This window comes from Astatotilapia calliptera, chromosome 9 (assembly GCF_900246225.1).
Source record: "Astatotilapia calliptera chromosome 9, fAstCal1.2, whole genome shotgun sequence".
NCBI lineage: Eukaryota > Metazoa > Chordata > Actinopteri > Cichliformes > Cichlidae > Astatotilapia > Astatotilapia calliptera.
In genome coordinates this window covers 20205557-20224178 of record NC_039310.1, presented here as the reverse complement: position 1 = coordinate 20224178, position 18622 = coordinate 20205557, and the positions used below count along the sequence as shown (strand labels likewise).

General features: G+C 39.7%; 1 protein-coding gene across 1 annotated transcript in view; it reads right to left on the bottom strand.

Annotated features, from left to right (window-relative positions):
- The window catches only part of plxdc2b (plexin domain containing 2b), a 117115-nt gene that overhangs the window by 22263 nt on the left and 76230 nt on the right, over positions 1–18622 (bottom strand). The window contains exons 5-9 of the mRNA XM_026179804.1: positions 13423–13545; positions 8844–8962; positions 6652–6751; positions 1184–1279; positions 958–1039 (exon numbers count right to left, since the gene is read on the bottom strand). Of these exons, the coding sequence (XP_026035589.1) occupies positions 958–1039; positions 1184–1279; positions 6652–6751; positions 8844–8962; positions 13423–13545 (520 nt within the window). The remainder of the gene's footprint in view (positions 1–957; positions 1040–1183; positions 1280–6651; positions 6752–8843; positions 8963–13422; positions 13546–18622) is intronic.

Here is an 18622-nt window from a genome sequence, read left to right as displayed (position 1 = left end):
CATTCCTAACTGACCAATCATCATGATCATAGTGTTTGTTTGTTCACCATCTCCTCCTAGACAAATGGGCCATTCTTGAGCAAACTTTGTATAAACCTTGCCTATGGCACTGTGAGTGCCAAAAATTACACAGCAGGCACAAATATTTTATACAACTTCTACATATTTATTAGTATTAGTATTTAGTATTGGGGTTTTCTCTGTTTTCTGTGTATCATTGTAGGGTTACAATGCAAATCCAACTGTTGTGATTTGGCGCTATATAAATAAAATTATATTGAAAATTGAATTGTATTTTAGGGCTAGGCTGCTTTATGATAAATGACGATGTAAAAATAAATAAAGGATATAATAAATGGAGAAAAAAAATTACAAATACAATGAAAACTCCTCAAAAGCAAGTCTTAAAAGATGAATGGGTCTGCTGCTTTTTAAAGGCATCCAGAGTGTCCACAGGTTTTTAGTTTAACAGGAGACAGCTTCAGTTTAGGAGCCAACAAAGGCACAGCTAAGGGCACATCCTGCCTTTAGTTTGAGTCTGGAGGGAGGGACAATCTCATAAATTTGCAGTGCATTTTTAATGCCCCCATGTGCTCGACCATGTGGAGCCCTAAAAATTATCCAGTGTAGCTTAAAACTGCTGAAGCCAACATAAAGAGAAGAAGAGTGGTGATATCACGAGACCCCTTTGAAGGCCTAGTCAAAAGATTAGCTGCTGCATTCTCTCTTATTTACACAGGCAAAAAGTATGTGCACTTTGCCTATGTGCTAGGCAAGTTTTAATGGTTCAGTTCAATTCAATTTAGTGCTAATTCACAAACAAAATTCGCCTCGAGGTGCTTTATATTGTAAGGTAAAGATGCTACAATAATTGCCTGTGAAAACATACTAGGTGGAAATGTGAAAAGGACAATAAAAGATGTCTTTTGTAAGAGTAAAAATGTTCTTATATCCAACCTGTTGAGCCGATGGCACCAGCTACAGTTGAAGCTGATCTGTGAGGAGATGCAGGAGCTACAGCTGGTGAACTGCAAGCAGGCTGCAGTGGAGAAAGGTTAAAAAAGAGGAAACAGTTTATGCAGTCAATAGCCAATTAGACACATGGCCAAGGAAAAGGTCTACAGCCTATACAAAAATAAAGAATTTGCTCAAACCAAAAACTGTTACTATTAATTCTGCTTACTGGGTAAAGGCATCATTTCCACAGCTGTAGAGTTGGTGATCTTTGTCTTAGTCAGCTCCACACGGTGGTACTCATAGATCGTCCTCCGCCTCACATCTAGATTTTGAAGGAAAAAAAAAAAAAGAGGGACTGAGTGAGAAAGCAGCAAAGCCACCATCGCAAATCCTCCAAACCCCGAGATAAAAACTGGGACAAGTTATCCCTATAGAAAGAGGAAAGAGAGTGGGAGGCAGAATCGGGTCATATGGGATGCTACCACAGCACTTTATTTCTCCCCTCTCGTTGTGCCCAAAGTGTCAGACCACGACTTGGCAATGGACGGTAGCAATTTCCCCCGGGAGCTGATATCAATCAGACCCTGTTGAAAGGCTGCCTTCCCAGTCATCTGTAACAGCGAGCCATCAGCCAGGGCATGATGGAGCAATTGATTAGATACATCATTGACTCTCATTGCATTCTGGCCCCTATAACAACTCATATCGGCTGGAGTACAATGGGCTGTCTGGGCCATGCGTCTTTGCTACCATAAGTGGAAAAAAGACCAGAGCAGTAGCTTGACAAATATAATGATTGTGCCTTCCTGCTGTTAATGCATGGATTATTTCAAACTCTAATTAGATTTTTATATGACTTTTCTGTGCAGGCGCCCCAGGAATAAAGCAGTAAATCTGTACTGGATCGCACTGAGGTGCACTGCAGTGCGTACAGAGACAATGCACAATGCATGACATTCTTTATCGCGCTTGTATTTGCTTGGGCGATGAGCTACAAAATGAAATTCAATACATAAAACTGTGGCTGTGGAATATATATAGCAAGTAAATCCCTTAAAATCTAATATATTTCCAACTGGTAAAACTGTGTTAAAGTTAAAGCTATTCAGCTTAAGCTTATTAAGTTATTGAGGTGTGAAGACTGATGCTACTCTCGTGTCTGCCTATTAAACATGGACAGAGTCCAGATAGTTTGCGTAACTTGGCTCAGTTTAACTTAGCAAAGCAGTTAGCCCAACTCTGTGTGAAGCTACCAAAACCTGCTGCCTACCAGCACCTCTAGAGCTCACTTAGTAACATGATTGTTTAATCCCCACAAAAAAGTTATGGTTTTAATGTGCTGGGCTTTTGCTAAGCTAAACTAAGCTAAGCTAGGCTAAGCTAACTAATTAGATACATTTTACATTACTGGTTTTGCCCAGCTTATTAGTTATATTCAAAACACAGCCAACGTTAACACACAGTACATTAGAAAGAAGAGGGGGCAGGAAAAGCATCTTAAATAAAAAGTAAATTCTTTATGTCAAATTTTGATTGCTCGTATGGCAAAGATTGTCACATTATTTCCTGTTATCATTGTGTATGATAAATCCTGATTTGTAATCCAAAGAAATTGAATCCAACCCTTGTTGCTTCTTTAGATTAAGTCAGTTACATAGCACAACAAAAGTCCTTTAAACTTTTACAACACCCTTGCATTTGACACATTTGAATAACTTCTCTGCACTAGGTTCCTTTTTTTCCACTTGACTGAGAGACTCTTGGTGTGGAAATTGTTGTGCCCCTCATGTGGTACGACACTGTTTCCTTGCAGACTGCTTATTTTGATTACAGACAGGACGGCTGATCAAAGCAGCAAAATGTGAGTCAGCTCAGCCCAACCTGAGAATACAACCGCCCTTCCTTTCCCCTCCTCTGCTCCCCTGGAGATTGACTTCCTTTTGCCTACAGCTAAAGGATTATCAGGTGCCTAATGGTGTGGTGTGGGCCAGAGAGAGGTCATTTCCACAGCCTGAGGCTGCTGATGTCTGGGCAGACTGTATAGCTTCTCCGATCTGTGGTTTAAGGTGATAAGAAGCTACAAATTAAATCAATTATAGCCTGGTCTCAACAACAACATAAATAACACCTAATGAGAATTTAGCTACCTTCAGTGATACTATCAGACAAAGCCCAGTTTGCATAAATGCGTCATCAATTATGTAAAAAAAAAAAGCTTAGTTAAATTATCTTCAAACATCCTGAAAAGACAGTAAACAGTGTTGCTAACCTGGACTGTAATTCTTTTTTCAATTGCACATTTTATAAACCTGATTTAATAGTTAGAAGACTTTTTATTGAGCATTAATGAATGTAAACAGAATACCACAGATTTCTCTAGTTTACACGGATTAAATAATCCAGGTACAGAAACAAAGATCTGAAAATGGCTGAGGTGGTTTTGGCTTCATTTTAAGAGTGACTAATGATAAAGTCTAAGCTAGCATTAAAAGCATATTACAGTCTGTGTTGTAATAAGTGCTTGTATCTGACCTGTTAATTACACAGGACACCCACAAATATATTCACTCATCGCTTCCTTTACTGGATGGGCTGTGGGTTGGTCTGCCCATGGGTAAAAATTCATTGAGCTTAAAAAATGCAATAATGTTGTATAATCTAACTGGCTGCAGGCAAACTTTTTTTTTACATTTTCCCCCTATATTATTATGACTTAATGCACTTTATGGAGCATCCATTAGAATACATTTATTTATCTGTCATGACAAGGTTGTGAAAATATGTCAAAATGTATTACCAGGACGTTCAGCTTGATTGGAATAGCATGCTATGACTTCTGGTAGCAATTCATTGTATGGTTTTTTTTTTTTAGGAATTTCTCCAAATTTTCTTGTCCTTTCCTTTTAATGGAAAGGACAAGCGAGAGCTCATCTCTTCTTAAGGTTTTAAGTTGTAAGATTACAGGGTTTAACTGCCAGTAGATCACGCCACATAGTTGCTATTAGGTGTTGTTGTTAGCTGTTGTTCTCTCCTGATAGCTGGTGATGGGTTCGAATGTCATTATCAGCTAAAAATAGTCACCGCAGAATATAAAATGTTGGCACATGGCTCATGTTGTGTGATCTGGAGTACAGATTGATCAAAAGTCTAATATTTTTTTGGATTTCACTTTAAAAACTGCTCTATCAGCAGTATATTTTGCAGCCTCCACTTCGATTGTATGTGCAAGAACAAAGGGAGACTTGATGTAACATATAAACTATTCCCATACATCATCCTAATTTTTTCATGATTACTGCTGATTTGTTCTTTTTCTAAAGGTTAGTTCCTTTTCCCTATTAAAGGTCATTTCCAATAGTTTTCTTTATTATTATGAAAAATCTCTGATTGTACAGGCAATATCGTTCAATTTCTCCACAGAGTCTTGCTGTGCAGTTTATAAAGCACATCAGGCCCTTTGGACTGACAGGTGCAGGATGCAAATACTGCCCTTTTCCTTCAAACATGGACATGAGTCAGTGCACTCTGCAAATACCATCTGTGAGAAAACAAAGCCTTGTTTGTTTCAGCTAATGGAAGAGTTTGATTTTCTTTACAGTCGCTGCAGACGGGTGATATTCACAAAAGCCCTCCTATGGCTATTGAATAGTCATGGACTAAAACTAAAGAGGTTCATAATTTTTCAGACAAAGATGCAGTTTTTGTAGTTTTACCTCTGTACACAACCACAGTGGATTTTAAATCAAACAATAAAAATATGATTTAAGTCTTGACTTTCAGTTTTAATTCAAAGAGTTTTTACAAAAATTTTGCATGAACAGTTTAGGAATTTTTATTCACAATCCTAATTTTGCAATGTCAATGTCAATGTGCATGACTGTGTTTACCTGTGCTACCTTCAGTTGCTGCTTGTGCGTCTCTCTGCATCTGTTTTGTATTTAATAACTGAAAAGCATGCTCCATTGGGTCGAGATCAGGTGACTGACTTGCAAAATCTGCATTTTAACCATCACATCTGTTTGACTTAAAATTCACTGTGGTGAATTTATCAAAATTTAAGCTGTGTCTTTATGAATCTAACAATATTTCTTTTTTGTTTTGGTCAAAATCTAAAGTACAGCAGCAGAAATGTGTGTTTGTCTCCTTTCTGCTAGGAAAGTTTTTAAAAATGTTTTTTATTTACAACCCATTTGCAGGATTTAGGTTTCAAAACAAAATATAAAGTGAGGAATGAATTTAATGATAGATGATAAAATCTGTCAGGGATAGCTGTGGTTTAGTTTATTGCTTGAAATAGGATTTGGTTCTGTCTTTGTCCTTTAATGTTTGGAAACTCGTGACGAATTTCAAGTAGTAGAGCTACATATGATCCGTGCAACAACAACTTTGTATGATTTAAATATGGGCAAGAAAAACATACGTCTGTGTCGAAAAGAAGTACAGTTTCCTCATTTTGATGCCACCACCGAAACTGTTTTAGCATTCTGGTTTTCCTGATAGAAATGAAGTATCTGCCATAAAGACAAGAACACACACTCCTCGGAGACACGAGTTATGTTCGACACAACACCTCAGTCTCAATATGCTTCCATTCAAGATTTCATCACTCCACAGCCCAGCAGTTGCACACATTGGTTTCATCATGCTGTGTCAGAGGCATCAAAGACAGTTTGGTTTATAAAGTCTAGGAGGACTGTGCTAACTGGTTTGATATTCAAATCTCTCAGTGCCAACCGCAGCCTTCTGCAAAGAGATCCTCTATGAAAGACCCTGGGACATGCCAGAAAACAAAGTTGGAAACTCTTACCATGCCAAGAGGATGTGTTTTTTTGTGAGACTTATTTTACTCAAACTAAACTTACAAAACAACCACTCTCACTACATACTGCGGAGAACTTAAAGCTGCCGCTGAAAGGATGAAAAAAGCCCCGAGATATTAACTTTGACAAATAAACGCTATCCAAGTTTCACAGATGTAATCACAACACCATTTAAATTACTGAATAAATCACCTTTGACAACTCATTATTGCAGCAGACTTTGAATCAGAGCCGGTGAGAGCGAAAGAGTCTGACTCTGAATGAAATGGTTTGAAGTGTTTCTCCTGCATTTGCTTTAAATGTAATGGGCTTAAATTACAGTAACTGGAAATAAAAAGAAAGAAAGAAACAGGCAGATGTGGAGCTGTGCCCACTGAGGCTGAAGAGCAGTGGGGAGAAAAGGTGGTGACAAGCTGGAGCTAAAGCCAAATGGACGAGGCTGAACTGAGAGCTGTGACACAAAGTTAAACTCTTATTACACTAACTGAAATGTAACCTTTGGCTAAGCTCCTGTTTTTATTTGCAGTTTTATTTATGCTTTGTAGTTTGTTTTTCTCACTTTTCCTCATGAACGACTTTGAGTACTAAGAAAAAGAGGCTTTAAAAGAAATAAAGAGCTATAATGAGCTGCTACAAAAACCCTGAAATCTGATATAATAGCATTTCGCTTGCCACAGATGCTACACAGACATTGATCCAGTCCTGAATTGTTTTTTATACCTCTACGTAGCTCATGAGCTAGTCAGAATCCCATTTTTCAGAGCCACTCTACAATGTGAACTCCAAACATGGTGCAAAGACAGCATGTGGATTTATCCAGATATTTTAATATGCACAAGAAATTTTAGGGCATTGAATTGATTTTGAGACTCACTGGGTATCTGCTGGATCTTGTGGACCAACACAAAGGCGTCAGACAGGCCAACTTTCACCGGGTGATTGACAGAGCTGATCTGTGACACCTCAACGGGGATCTGAAATAGAAAAAGGGAAATCATTACCATGACCACGAAGATCAGTCTGAGACAGGCTGAGAAATGCAAACAGGCCACAGCAGCGTAGAAGTGCTGACAATCTCCTTTAGGAATCTGCTGAGGCAACATGCTACTTCAATAAGCATATGGCTATCTTTGGAGCATAGAATAAACATTTCAGGCACAGATGGGACAGAAATGAGCAACAGCTTTGTGAAGACTTACAAATAGAAAAACAGAAGTCTATATAAGGTAAAATGTAGTATTTTGATCGTACACACTAATTCAGAAAAGCAGCTAAACACAACAAAAGTTTGTATGGAGGAGGAATTTAAAGTGACGTAAAGTACATAGTAGCTCAGCTGTACTCAACATTAACTCGTAATCATCGAGGTTATGTGCACACAGATCACGACTGATAGTCACACTGCTCTTTTCAGACCCATAATAATGCCAGCCTAATGTGAAACAACAGGAGAAAAAAGTTCAGCAGCCTTCAGATCAGATCCTCTAATAGGTAAAAATAACAAATTACATAAGCGAGCTCGAGCATAAAAGAAGCAGCACCGCTGTTATAACCACTGCAATTATCTTATCATGGCTTAGGAAATTTCACACTCCAACAGCGGGCTCTTCAGGTTTTTCATGACCTTTCTTTTCTCTCTCTTCAATTAGGTTGTTTTTCAAGACATTTTTGAAATGTGGATATTAACGGACACGGTTAGGGCGTGCAGTGACCCAGAGTTTGTAACATTAGTGGAGATTATGCCAAAACCTAATCAAGCATATGGAAAAAGCTGGTAAGGCGTTAACTGATTTTTTTCTTGAGAAGCTGCCATTAAACTTGAGAAACTCATTTTGTCGGTCACTTTGGCATCGCTCCTTTAGTCAAAACACATCAACACTGGGTATTTGTTCACCGAACTAAAACAACAGGGCAGGGCCAAATGTTAGAAATGAGTAATACTGTTAAAAGAAACATCAGGGAAACAGATTGTGTGTGTTTACGGTTTTAAGGAGACCTTTTGTGGCCACTATCAGATCATTCGTTTTATTCTTACTACAGACTTTGTACGATTTACAGTTCAAAATAATCTGTATCTATCTTATACTGGGACGTGGAGCAGACCTTGAGTTCATCCTCTGTCTGAAACATTTAAGCTTCTCCTTTAAGCAAACTGTCTTCTGATTGGCTGCCCCTCGTAAGCAGGAGGTTTGAATAGCAGGAGTGTGGGGCTGCTGTTATCTATGACCTCATACAAATCCAAGAGTATAAAAACATTTCACTCGCTGGGCTCACATCCTCGTATGAGGTTTGACAGCGTTTTAGTAGATAAAGGTGAATGCTTGGACATGAATTGAGCTGCGGTTTGGGGAAGGCCTTGAAGAGGACTGGTGGCGGCTCCCGGGCCTGGCAGATCCCCATGTACTAAATAGAAGTTAAGAAGTTCAAGAATTAAAAAGGGGAAGCAGGGTGGCGCATGTAAATGAGAACGAACAGCTTGTAGAACTGGGGGAACATATATAGTTGAGAACCAGGAGCGTGCTTGGAGGCGTTATCTCGTATAAGATGTATGATGAGCTTCTGCCGATTGAACATCTATAAATAGATTAATCTGAAAATATATGTGTGACAGAAAATAGGTAGAAATAGGCCACTTAAATGTAAGTAATATTATCTTTTTCTTGATGATTGTGTGTCAGTTTTTCTGAAAATAGCTACTTGAAAGTATCTGGTAAATAAAAATTGGTGTGCAATTTTGAAAAATTTAAATTTACTGGCAATTTTGTCAAGACTTTTAGTTGAAAACAAACCCCAAAAAAGTATAAAAACCATTAGCAGAATGGTAAGAAATAACCGGCGTGATGCTGTGTGTTGGAGAGAGATACATTAAGTGGAAAAGAGAACTTAAATTCAGGGACTGGTCCAAGTAGGGGGTGTAATGAAAACTGAATGCTATTTTTTTAATGTTTAGTTCTGACTCTAGAAACAGTGAGGTAAACCACTATCTGACGATGCTGTCAGAAAAAGAAACAAACAGAAATGAGCGCAGTAAGAAGCTGAGCTTTTGTGAGATCTCGCTCTCCCCACCTCTTTGTAGGCGAAGACGATCCTACCAGTCTTGTGCAATGTGGCCTGGAAGGTGAAACTTCCCAGGCTGTAGTTGTCCTGCAGGTGGACGTGGTCCCACTGCACAACCAGAGCAGTTCCTTAAAGGAGAAAGAAGAGAGAAAAGAAAGAGTGAAAACATTTTCACAGCTTTTGCTAAACAGCATCGGCTAGATTAAAGTAATTCACTGGTTACATTCAGTTACCAGTGAATGTAACTGTCTGCATATAGCATGTACTTGTTTTACTCTGTTGCTTTCTCAGATCTGAACACTGAAGCAGTGATGTTGAAAAGCTTCGCCGGAGAAAAAAGAAACGGCAACGATACTGAAGCTTTTGACAGAACCAAATGAAGGCGTGCCCGTTACTGTGACAGACAGTGTGAGTCGGGCAGTTTTCACCAGAATGAGAGTTTTTCATAAATGACTCTTTCCTAAAGTTACAGAATGAAAACTGCCAACTGAAAAGGCTCAGAGCAATCGCCAACGTGTAGTAGTACAGAAAAATGAGATGGAAGCAGTGAAGTAGCAACAACAAGACTACTGAACTGATCCAGGTGCAGCTTTTAATGTATAAACACTGGTGAACATCATTGACACCTCTACCAGGTAAACAGAATGCATAGCGTTTGAATAAATGCATAAACAAGGGAACATATATTACACTATAACTTAATTCTGTAACTTCAAATCTTACAAAAGCTGCCAGACAGGACACGCTTCTTTCCTTCCCACTGTCGACAAAGTGCTGGTTCATAGGGGGTCACCTGACTGGTGGGGTTTTCTCTGTATCAGTGTAGGGTCTTTACCTTACAGTATGAAGCGCCGTGAGACAATTGAATTGAAGTGAACTGAAGTTCATTACCAGGAGCCACCACCATGATGCATCGGTTTCATTCGGGGAAGTACTAAATTAGCACCAGACTCACAGCTCTGCCCTCCAGAGAACCAGCCTTGCATTACTTTTAACACTATTTTAATTTACTGTGGACTTCGGAGAACCCGCTGATGTGGAAGCCATTCGTCCCCTCAGAGTTAGTCATTTGGCTTGATGCCAGGGCAATAAAGGTTTGTTAATGCGACCAATCAATTTTTCCGTCACACAGACAGAGCAAGTCCATCCAAAGTAAAGGCGAGCTTTAGCTTCCCTGCTGGCAGTTGGTGACTGGTCGGAAAGGAAACCCCATCATAAATTACATGTGGTTTACTGCATGGCCTCTGGCACTGGACATGGATGCGTCTTGTGTTAAAAGAAGGGGAGGGGGGTTAGACAACAACATGTGACTAATATTTTAACAACCTCGAGGAGAAAGGCATTAAATATACAGTAAGAAGCCAGTGCACTAAATTGCTATTAACTTTTGGCACAGCGGGATTACTCAGTCAGTACGAGTTACGCTTAATATAAGTCTGCTTAAAATGCATTGAGTTCAGGAGGGGAGGCTGACGTGCTATCTGGGGCTGCCTTTCTAAAAATATAGAGTGTGTGAGGAGGTGTGGAGGGAGTACACACTGGCCTTGTTTCCATTTTCAGTTACAAGTTTAACCCGCTGTATGAACAAAGAAGCAAAAAAAGAAACAAATCCAGCCTGTAACACCAGAACGATTAGGTCATTTTTTGGCTTAGGGAAAAAAATGAATACATCTGAGGAGTGATGCACAGATGTTCAACAGATGTTGTCAGGAATGCAATGGCAGATTAACAAGACAGTCAAGATGACAGAATTATTGAAGGTAAACATGTGAAGAAGCAATTTCCAGATTCTACTATCCAGTTAAAAACATTTTATATGCACTTTTGTTTCCATAAAGCAACGTAAACTGGCCATATCACAAATTTGATGCAATCTGCCTTAGTTTGCTACAAGTACGAGTAACCCGGACTCCAGCTCAGATGGAAGCCATGCCGCAGAGAAGCTTCTTGGTATCTGATAAAACCAGAAAACATTGATGAAGATCTCCACTTAAGCAGTTTATCTAGATTGTAATACACTCTTTAGCTTATCCAGTGAGATAATATCAATAAAGACTTCTCCAGGCGATGTCACTCAGGGCCACTTCATTATCCATATGTTGATGCTCTCTCAGCTGCAGCTCACCGAGTGTTTGCCTCATCTGTCTGTCAGCGTATTGATGAGAAAACCCACGCGGACTCTTCTATAACAGCGAGTGTAGTCTGACGTGCTTCCCGGAGCGTTACAGCATTGCAACACTCACATTTGCTGGATTTAGGATGTTTTGAATGGACAAAGACGTTAATCTGATCAATAAGAGGAAATGCTACGGGACTGCACTAATTGTGAGTGACAGATGTGTGTATTCTTGGACATGTTGCTATTCTAGATATACTTTTTCAAGACTGGACAGCCATATCAACCACCTGAAACATGAGAAGTGTAAGGGAGTCATTCAGGATTAGACTATTAAAAAAACAGCAACAGGAATCTAAAATATTTAACAATATATGTCAGGGTGGTGTATTTGGTGACTCTGATCCTGGGTTGGTACTATTGTTCTTTTTTTAATATAATAAAAAATGTAATAATTGAACAGCAGCTGATGGTGCTGTGAAGTTAATCACTGAACGGTGGATTAATACGTGCCCGTCTGTTGCATCAATCAGCCTTATTTTTATCACAGTGATGTCACTGTGGTCCCGCCGGACACAAGAGTCAGCTGAGGTGCAGAAACATTAAACTCCTCTGTAAATAAACTTCAGCTCTTCAGTTTCACAGTCCTATCACATGCGTTCTTTATTTAGCAGATTTCAATTAACAACATCAAGTGAAAGTTGTGAAACTTGAACATTTGACAGCAAAGTTTTCACACACCCTCCACAGTCTAGTTTGTGTGGAACAAACAATATGGTTCTGCGGCGAACGCCTCATCAAGCAGCTTCAAAACTTGTTTTTATCATTTTTTAATGGAGGCGCTGCCTCCTCCACAGCACGGCAGACCGTGCAGTTCTTATGTTGTATTGGCAGGACATTGACTGATGGACGCAGCGCTGAGAAGCAGGCAGGCTGAGAATCGATTGGCTGCCAGTTTGGTTAAAGTCTGATGAGCTCCACTGCAGAAGGTCACACAGTTGGTCAGTCACACTGCTGCACACGGATCACAGAGCAGTGACAGACAGAACGGATAACAACCATCACAGATAGCAAAGAAAAGATACGGAGGAAGGGCGATGTTTTAGTTTAAAGGCAGTAAGCAAAATTTAGGGAGGTCTTAAGAAGATCTTGGAGGATTCTGTGAAACACTGTTAGCCATAAAATCTATTCTTTAACTTTAAGATTACCTGGCTTTATATAATAAATACTTTTTTTTGGAAGCAGACATAAATACATATTGCAGTGTTGTAAGCAATTTGTATTTTGATATATACAATGCAATAAAATGTCTTGAGGGATAAGACAACAGTAATATATTTCTGGGTCATTTTCATCAAATGAAAGCCTTGATAAAGCAAGGTACTTTTTATATATGAGCAAAACTCTTACACGGGCTACAGGCTATAGAGAAACTATAAATTCTCGTGTTAAAATGCACAACCTTATAGTAGAAATAACCATGTTTACAGTATAATATATAGTTTTAGTGTCTGAAGCTAATTCTGTGTTCATAATATATGGATTGGGATTATTTTCAAAATAGCTCATGCCTTTAATTGACTTTTCTCCATGTATGCTTTGCTTCTGTTGTTTACTCCTTAAAATTAGGATGCTAATAATTATCACAGTGAACTATGGGTGCTACTCGCTAACCAAGCTAGCTAGCCAGTGCTAACTTATGCTGATAACTCATTAGTTATACTTTCTTGTCTAGATGTGGTGATGCTTTTAAAAAAATAAAATAAAATAAAAAATGAGATGAGGCCACTTTAAAAAAGTAGACCATGAGTTTTGTTTAGTTGGATGTCAATTAAATGAAACCCATGGGCTAATATTCGCCTACAATATTAACCACCCTGATATGGTAAGGTAAAGACCAACCATATTAGAAGGAGAACCTTAGCAACAACACCACCCTCTGTGAACAAGCACGTGACGACATTGGTAACCAGCTGAATCGAGCCAGAACAGACAAAGAGACAACATGTCTGTGTTGGAGACAAGTTATGCTCACTCGCTCAGAATGACTCAGATTAATTGCAATGTGTTGGCAACTCATAAACTGGTTTGCAGTTATTTACAAATTTTCACAAATCTCTCTGAGAGTGATTGCAGTCGGTCTAAATTGGACTTCAGTTGTCTGTAGACAGGTTGATCACCTTCCCATCAAAAGTGGTTATCAAGGTGTAGAAGATGTTGCAAACTCAACCTCAGGGTGACCAATACCAACACATCAATGCAATCAATGGGCAATAACAGAATTTTACTTCCTTTTTCTTAGCAGCAAAATGAACCACAGATTTGGCTGCAGGAAACTTAAAGCAAACCCGCTGTTTCTTCACAAATTAGCTCACTGAAATGCTTTTTTGTGCCACATTTATTTTGTAGTGCACGGGAAGGAGTACACAAGTGTTACACAATCGTGCAGAACTAAGATGCTAGTGCTGTTACCGTTGTCAGAGTAGATGACGGTAGAGTTTCTGGAGAGACTTGGGTCAAAGTTAGCCATTAGCGGAGCAATGTACTGTGTAGCTGTTAGCATCCGGTGGACCACGTCACCAGTGTAGATGAACCCTGAAGGAGAAAAAGGACAGAAGACCACATATTACTCTTTGTTGAACTCTAAATTCAAATTCTGACTTCTAATTTAACACTTAAATTAGCACAGCAACGACCGAAGTTACAGTTACAGAACTGTTATATATATATATACACACACACACACACACACACACACACACACACACACACATATATAAATACAGAGACAAATATAAATAAAATATACAAAGGGGATAAATAGAATAAATAGGAATAAAAAATAAAAATACAAGTGAATTGCACATTTCAAGTATTGAGTCTATTGCACTGTTGACTATTTACAAAAAGTATTGCACAAGGTATTGTACAGTGAGGTGCAGAGGCACTACAGCTTAGTTGTTCCCCCCTCCTTTGTCCTCCTGTTTCCCCTCCCTCTCCCCTCCAGAGAGGAGTTAAACAGTCTGATGGCGTGTGGGACAAAGGACTATGTGAAGTGTCACTTATAATGCAGATATCCTTCTTGTCTCCCCCATTTCTACCTTTCCTCCCTTAATAAAGCTGTAATCTGATACACTGTCTACCCAGGAGACAACATCGCTGCCCTTCACTCCACAGTTAACAGCTTCTCATTAACAGACAACCATCTCTTGTCTCAGTCTATGGGCTTGCGCTCTAGGTACCTTCACCAAGGAATAGCAATTAATTAGCCCTAATATCTTTTATCAAAAAACAGAAGGGCAAATCAGAATGACTTTAAGGGAGGATGTGCTCCTGTTCCTCCACTGCTGCACTTTCTCCTCTCTTGTCATTATCAATCATGAATGCTAATGAAGAGTCGATGACAACGAAAAAGGGGTTTTGTTAACTTTTCCTCAACAAGGCACAAATAGATTGCTCTATAGAGAGAAAGACGGGGAGACAGAGACGTGCCCAGGCAACACAAGCTAGAGCTGGATCATTCAACAGCCCATAAACGTGGTTATTAATGGACTCCAGGAAAAGGGGGAAAACGCTCACTATTCATCACAAGGGAGCAGTCTTTGCATAAAGAATTTGCACTTATGACAACAGAATCAAACTTCATCTTAATTTCCCTGCTGACAACAATGTTTAGCAAAGTCAGCTTCTATTTCAAGATTTATTCAAGATAAAAGCTTTTGTTCTCACTCTGACTTTGCCTGGACTGCAAAAATAGAAAAAATAAAGCAATAAAAAGGATCCCACGCACGGCCTTAGATATCATCTTTTACTCATTACAAAAGGAAAACCTGGCATTTGGGTGAAACTGTGTTACATATCCAAAGTAGTTCACCTTTGAAGAACAGTTTGAAGAATGAATAATAAACGTACAGTGACAGTATCATCAGATAACTACATGCTTTAAGCAGCTTCTTGTCAAATGATTCTTCTTCTTCACTTCAAGGTATTTATGTTTTTAAAACCTCATCACTTTTGCCCTGTTAAAGACTGAGAAACTAAATTTTCTGATTCTTCCCAATTCCCCAAGATGTTGGAAATAAGATTTGAGATTATGATTTACGCTGGCATCGTTGTGTTTCATAATTGCTGCTAATTTGTTAGCTCCACATTCATGCTGCGTATCTCCCATTCAGTAACATCCCAAAGGTGTTGAGTTGGATGCCGATCTGAGGAGACAGAGCCAGGCTGAAGCATTCATTTGATGATTTTGCACACACACACACACACACACACACACACACACACACACACACACACACACACACACACACACACACACACAAATTTCATTAGATACACCCTTTAAACCACAAATTTCTAATCACAGAATCACGTTTTAACAACTCTATGCATTTAAGTATGCAGACACGACGACATGCATAATTTCAATCCGAGTGGGAGATTGGGGAATAAAGGTAATTTAAGTGACTTTGAACGTGGCATGGTTGTTGGTGCCATGTATTTCAGAAACTGCTAACCTGTTGGGATTTTCCAAATTGTCTGAAAAGACAGAAAATATCCAGTGAGCAGCAGTTCTTTAGGTGACAATGCCTTGTTTATGTCAACGGTCAGGGCAGAATGGCCAGACTGCAGAAGAGCATCTCTAAACAAGGGCCACAGCAGAGGACCACACCAGGTGCCACTTCTGTCAGCTAAGACCAGAATATAGAGGCTACAATTTGCAAGGGCTCACCAAAAGTAGAAAAATGTTTTCTGGTCTGATGAGTCTCTATTTCTGCTGCAAAATTCAGATGCTACGATCAGAATTGGTGTGAACAGTATGAAAATGTGGCTCCATCCAACCTTGTGTCAATGTTTCAGGCTACTAGGGGTGTAATGGTGGGGGCGTATTTTTTTGGCACATTTAGGTCCCTTAATGCCAACCAGTGTAGTTTAAACACCACAGCCTACTTCAGTATTGCTGCTGCTGACCACGTCAACCACTTTATGACTGCAGTGTACCATCTTTTGACGGCTGCTTCCAGCAGGATAGCGTGCCACGTCACAAACCTCAAATGATCTCAAACTGGATTTTTGAACATGACAATGAGAAGTACTCAAATGGCTTCTACTGTCAGCAGATCTCCATCTATCCGAGCACCTTTGGGGTGTGGTGGAATTGAAGAGTCACGTCATGAATAGGGGTGCAACGATACACAAAATTCACGGTTCGGTTCGATACTTTGGTGTCACGGTTCGATATTTTTTCGATACAAAAAAAATGTTCATGCCTTTTTAATTTGTCATTTATTAAAATTATAAATATATATTTTAACTCAAAAGTACAGTTTTTAAATTTAATGTTGCTGAAACAAAAGTAATTAAAAAAATAAATATATCTGCAGGGCTCTCAAAATTTCAAAATCCCTGGTAGCCCTTCGGGCAGGGACTCTTCAGTTTTTGGTAGCCCAAAATAAATGTAAGTAGCCCGAATAAAAAAGAGAGCAATTTTGTGATTGATGTTTTGTTTCCTTTACAATATTATACATTAAAGTATAATATTGTAAAGGAAACAAAACATTAATCAAAAAATTGTTGAAAAACAAATTACAACATTGTATAAAAATTACAATCATCAACTCAAATACTTGGTTCTAATTGAACAGAAATTTCTATGAACTTGTAAGAACTGTGTAGGACATGAATCAGTCTGTGTCAGATCCTGAATTTGAAATTTCCACTGAAGTCACGGGTAAGAGGCAAGTGGAACCAAGATCGAGGCCATTTGCTTTTTGAAGTTTGCAAAGACTGCTAAATTTTGCCAGTGGTAGTTCACTCTTTGCAACATAGTACGCTGTTCTAAACAGATTTTTCAGGTTTATTTTTAGTATGTTATTTGCAATTGGTGTTTGTTCTGGGAAAGATATTGCAGACTGAGCAATAATGCATTTCTTGCATTTCTCATGGGTTCTAATGGGGGCCTTTCTTAAAATGACTGGTCCCAGTAACAAAGGCGCTTGTTGACTCAGAAATCGAGAGAAAACCAACAACACACCCGGCAGAACATCATGTTATTTACACGGGTGCACATAAGTGGTCCGCATGTGCGCATTCGCTGTCAAAATAAAAGACGCGCACCAGATAAGAAGTTGCAACGCGCGTTTGCGTCCATATAAAAAGCACTGTTTTTGTCTGCTAGAGTGGGATTTTCACGGCACATTCTGCACCACATCTCTGTGCATTCATCATTTGTTTGAAGCCAGCTCACCTCCTGCAACCACTTTTCCGAGAATACGTGCTTCTTTTGTGGTTCGGACTCCTTCTGACAATTGTTTGGAGGTGGAGGAACACCAAAGTAATTGCTTAAAGGAGCTTCTTCGACATCTTTAAGAGTTTTAAACAAATGTCTGTCCTCCTCCAGAAAATCTTATGTATGCAAACACGCGTTGCAACTTCATATCTTGTGCGCGTTTTGTTTTGTTTTTTGACAGCGAATGCGCACCTGCGGACCACTTATGTGCAGCCCCGGTTATATAGCTCGTCATATTGCTGTCACAGAAATTCTTTTGTCCATGAAACCATAAAGCTGCACTTTCTTTTTGCCTTATAGTCTGATTTGTCATAACTTTTCCGTTTTGTGGTAAGCTTTTCTTTGGCTGTCACTTCTTCACCCTGACCTGTCTTATTTGGCTCAGCAGAACACACACATAACGGTCAGCGATTCTCTGCGCGATCAACCTCTCATATGTTTAAGCTTGCTGCAGGAGAGTTCACTTGTCATGTTTGCATAGTAAGCTAACGATTGATAAGACGATGTCGGAGGAATTGGTGCACAAATTATCATCACTCACCAATCAGTACTGTTGCTCTCTATACACAGTTCGCGCGATTGCAAAGTGAAAGCAAAAAACAAGCGCAAATTCAAACGCGATTTCAATATGTCACATATTGACAGTGGCTCACCGATGCCAATGACATAATTACCCAGCTACATTTCCGAAAGAATGCAAAAGCATTGACATATATTTTTCCTTCCTATGATAGCCCGACGGGCAGGGCAGAGATAGATTTTGGTAGCCCGACTGGAAAAATCGCTAGCCCCAGGACGTCGGGCTAGCGATTTTGCAAGCCCTGTGTTACAGGCATTCCCCTTTAAGGATGAAGCCTGATGGGAAATGTATTCGGGATGTGTGTAGCGGGACTGCCTGGTGTGTGTGTGAAGAGAGAGAGCGGAGAAGGGGAAAAAGTAAGGGTTAGCTACAGAAGAGACGAAAAGAAAATAAATAAAAGGAATATAATAACTCCCTCGACAGCCAGAGTTGTATCGGCGATGCTCGCTGTGAGTAAACTGTTTCAGCCCACTGTACGCGGTGTTCGTGCCTTAGAGAAGAAATAAAGTTTGGTGAAGCAGATTTGCAGGACTTTGTGTGGGGTAATGGGGTCGTCGGGGACAACTGACCCCTTAGGTGGGGGGCTATGTAGCCGGTCAGGGCTGTTCGGGGTTCTGTTTGTACAGTTATGTTTTGTTTATGTTGCCATAGTGATGGGTGACGCCCTCTCGCTGCGACGGTGTGTCCTTCTGGGGTCAGAGGGCGCCCTGTGTGTTGTTGTTGCTGTGCGGTTGCCGCGCTGAGCAGTTAGCTAGCGGCAGTGTTCTTCTGCAGATGTCAATAAACTGCTGTGCTCCCTG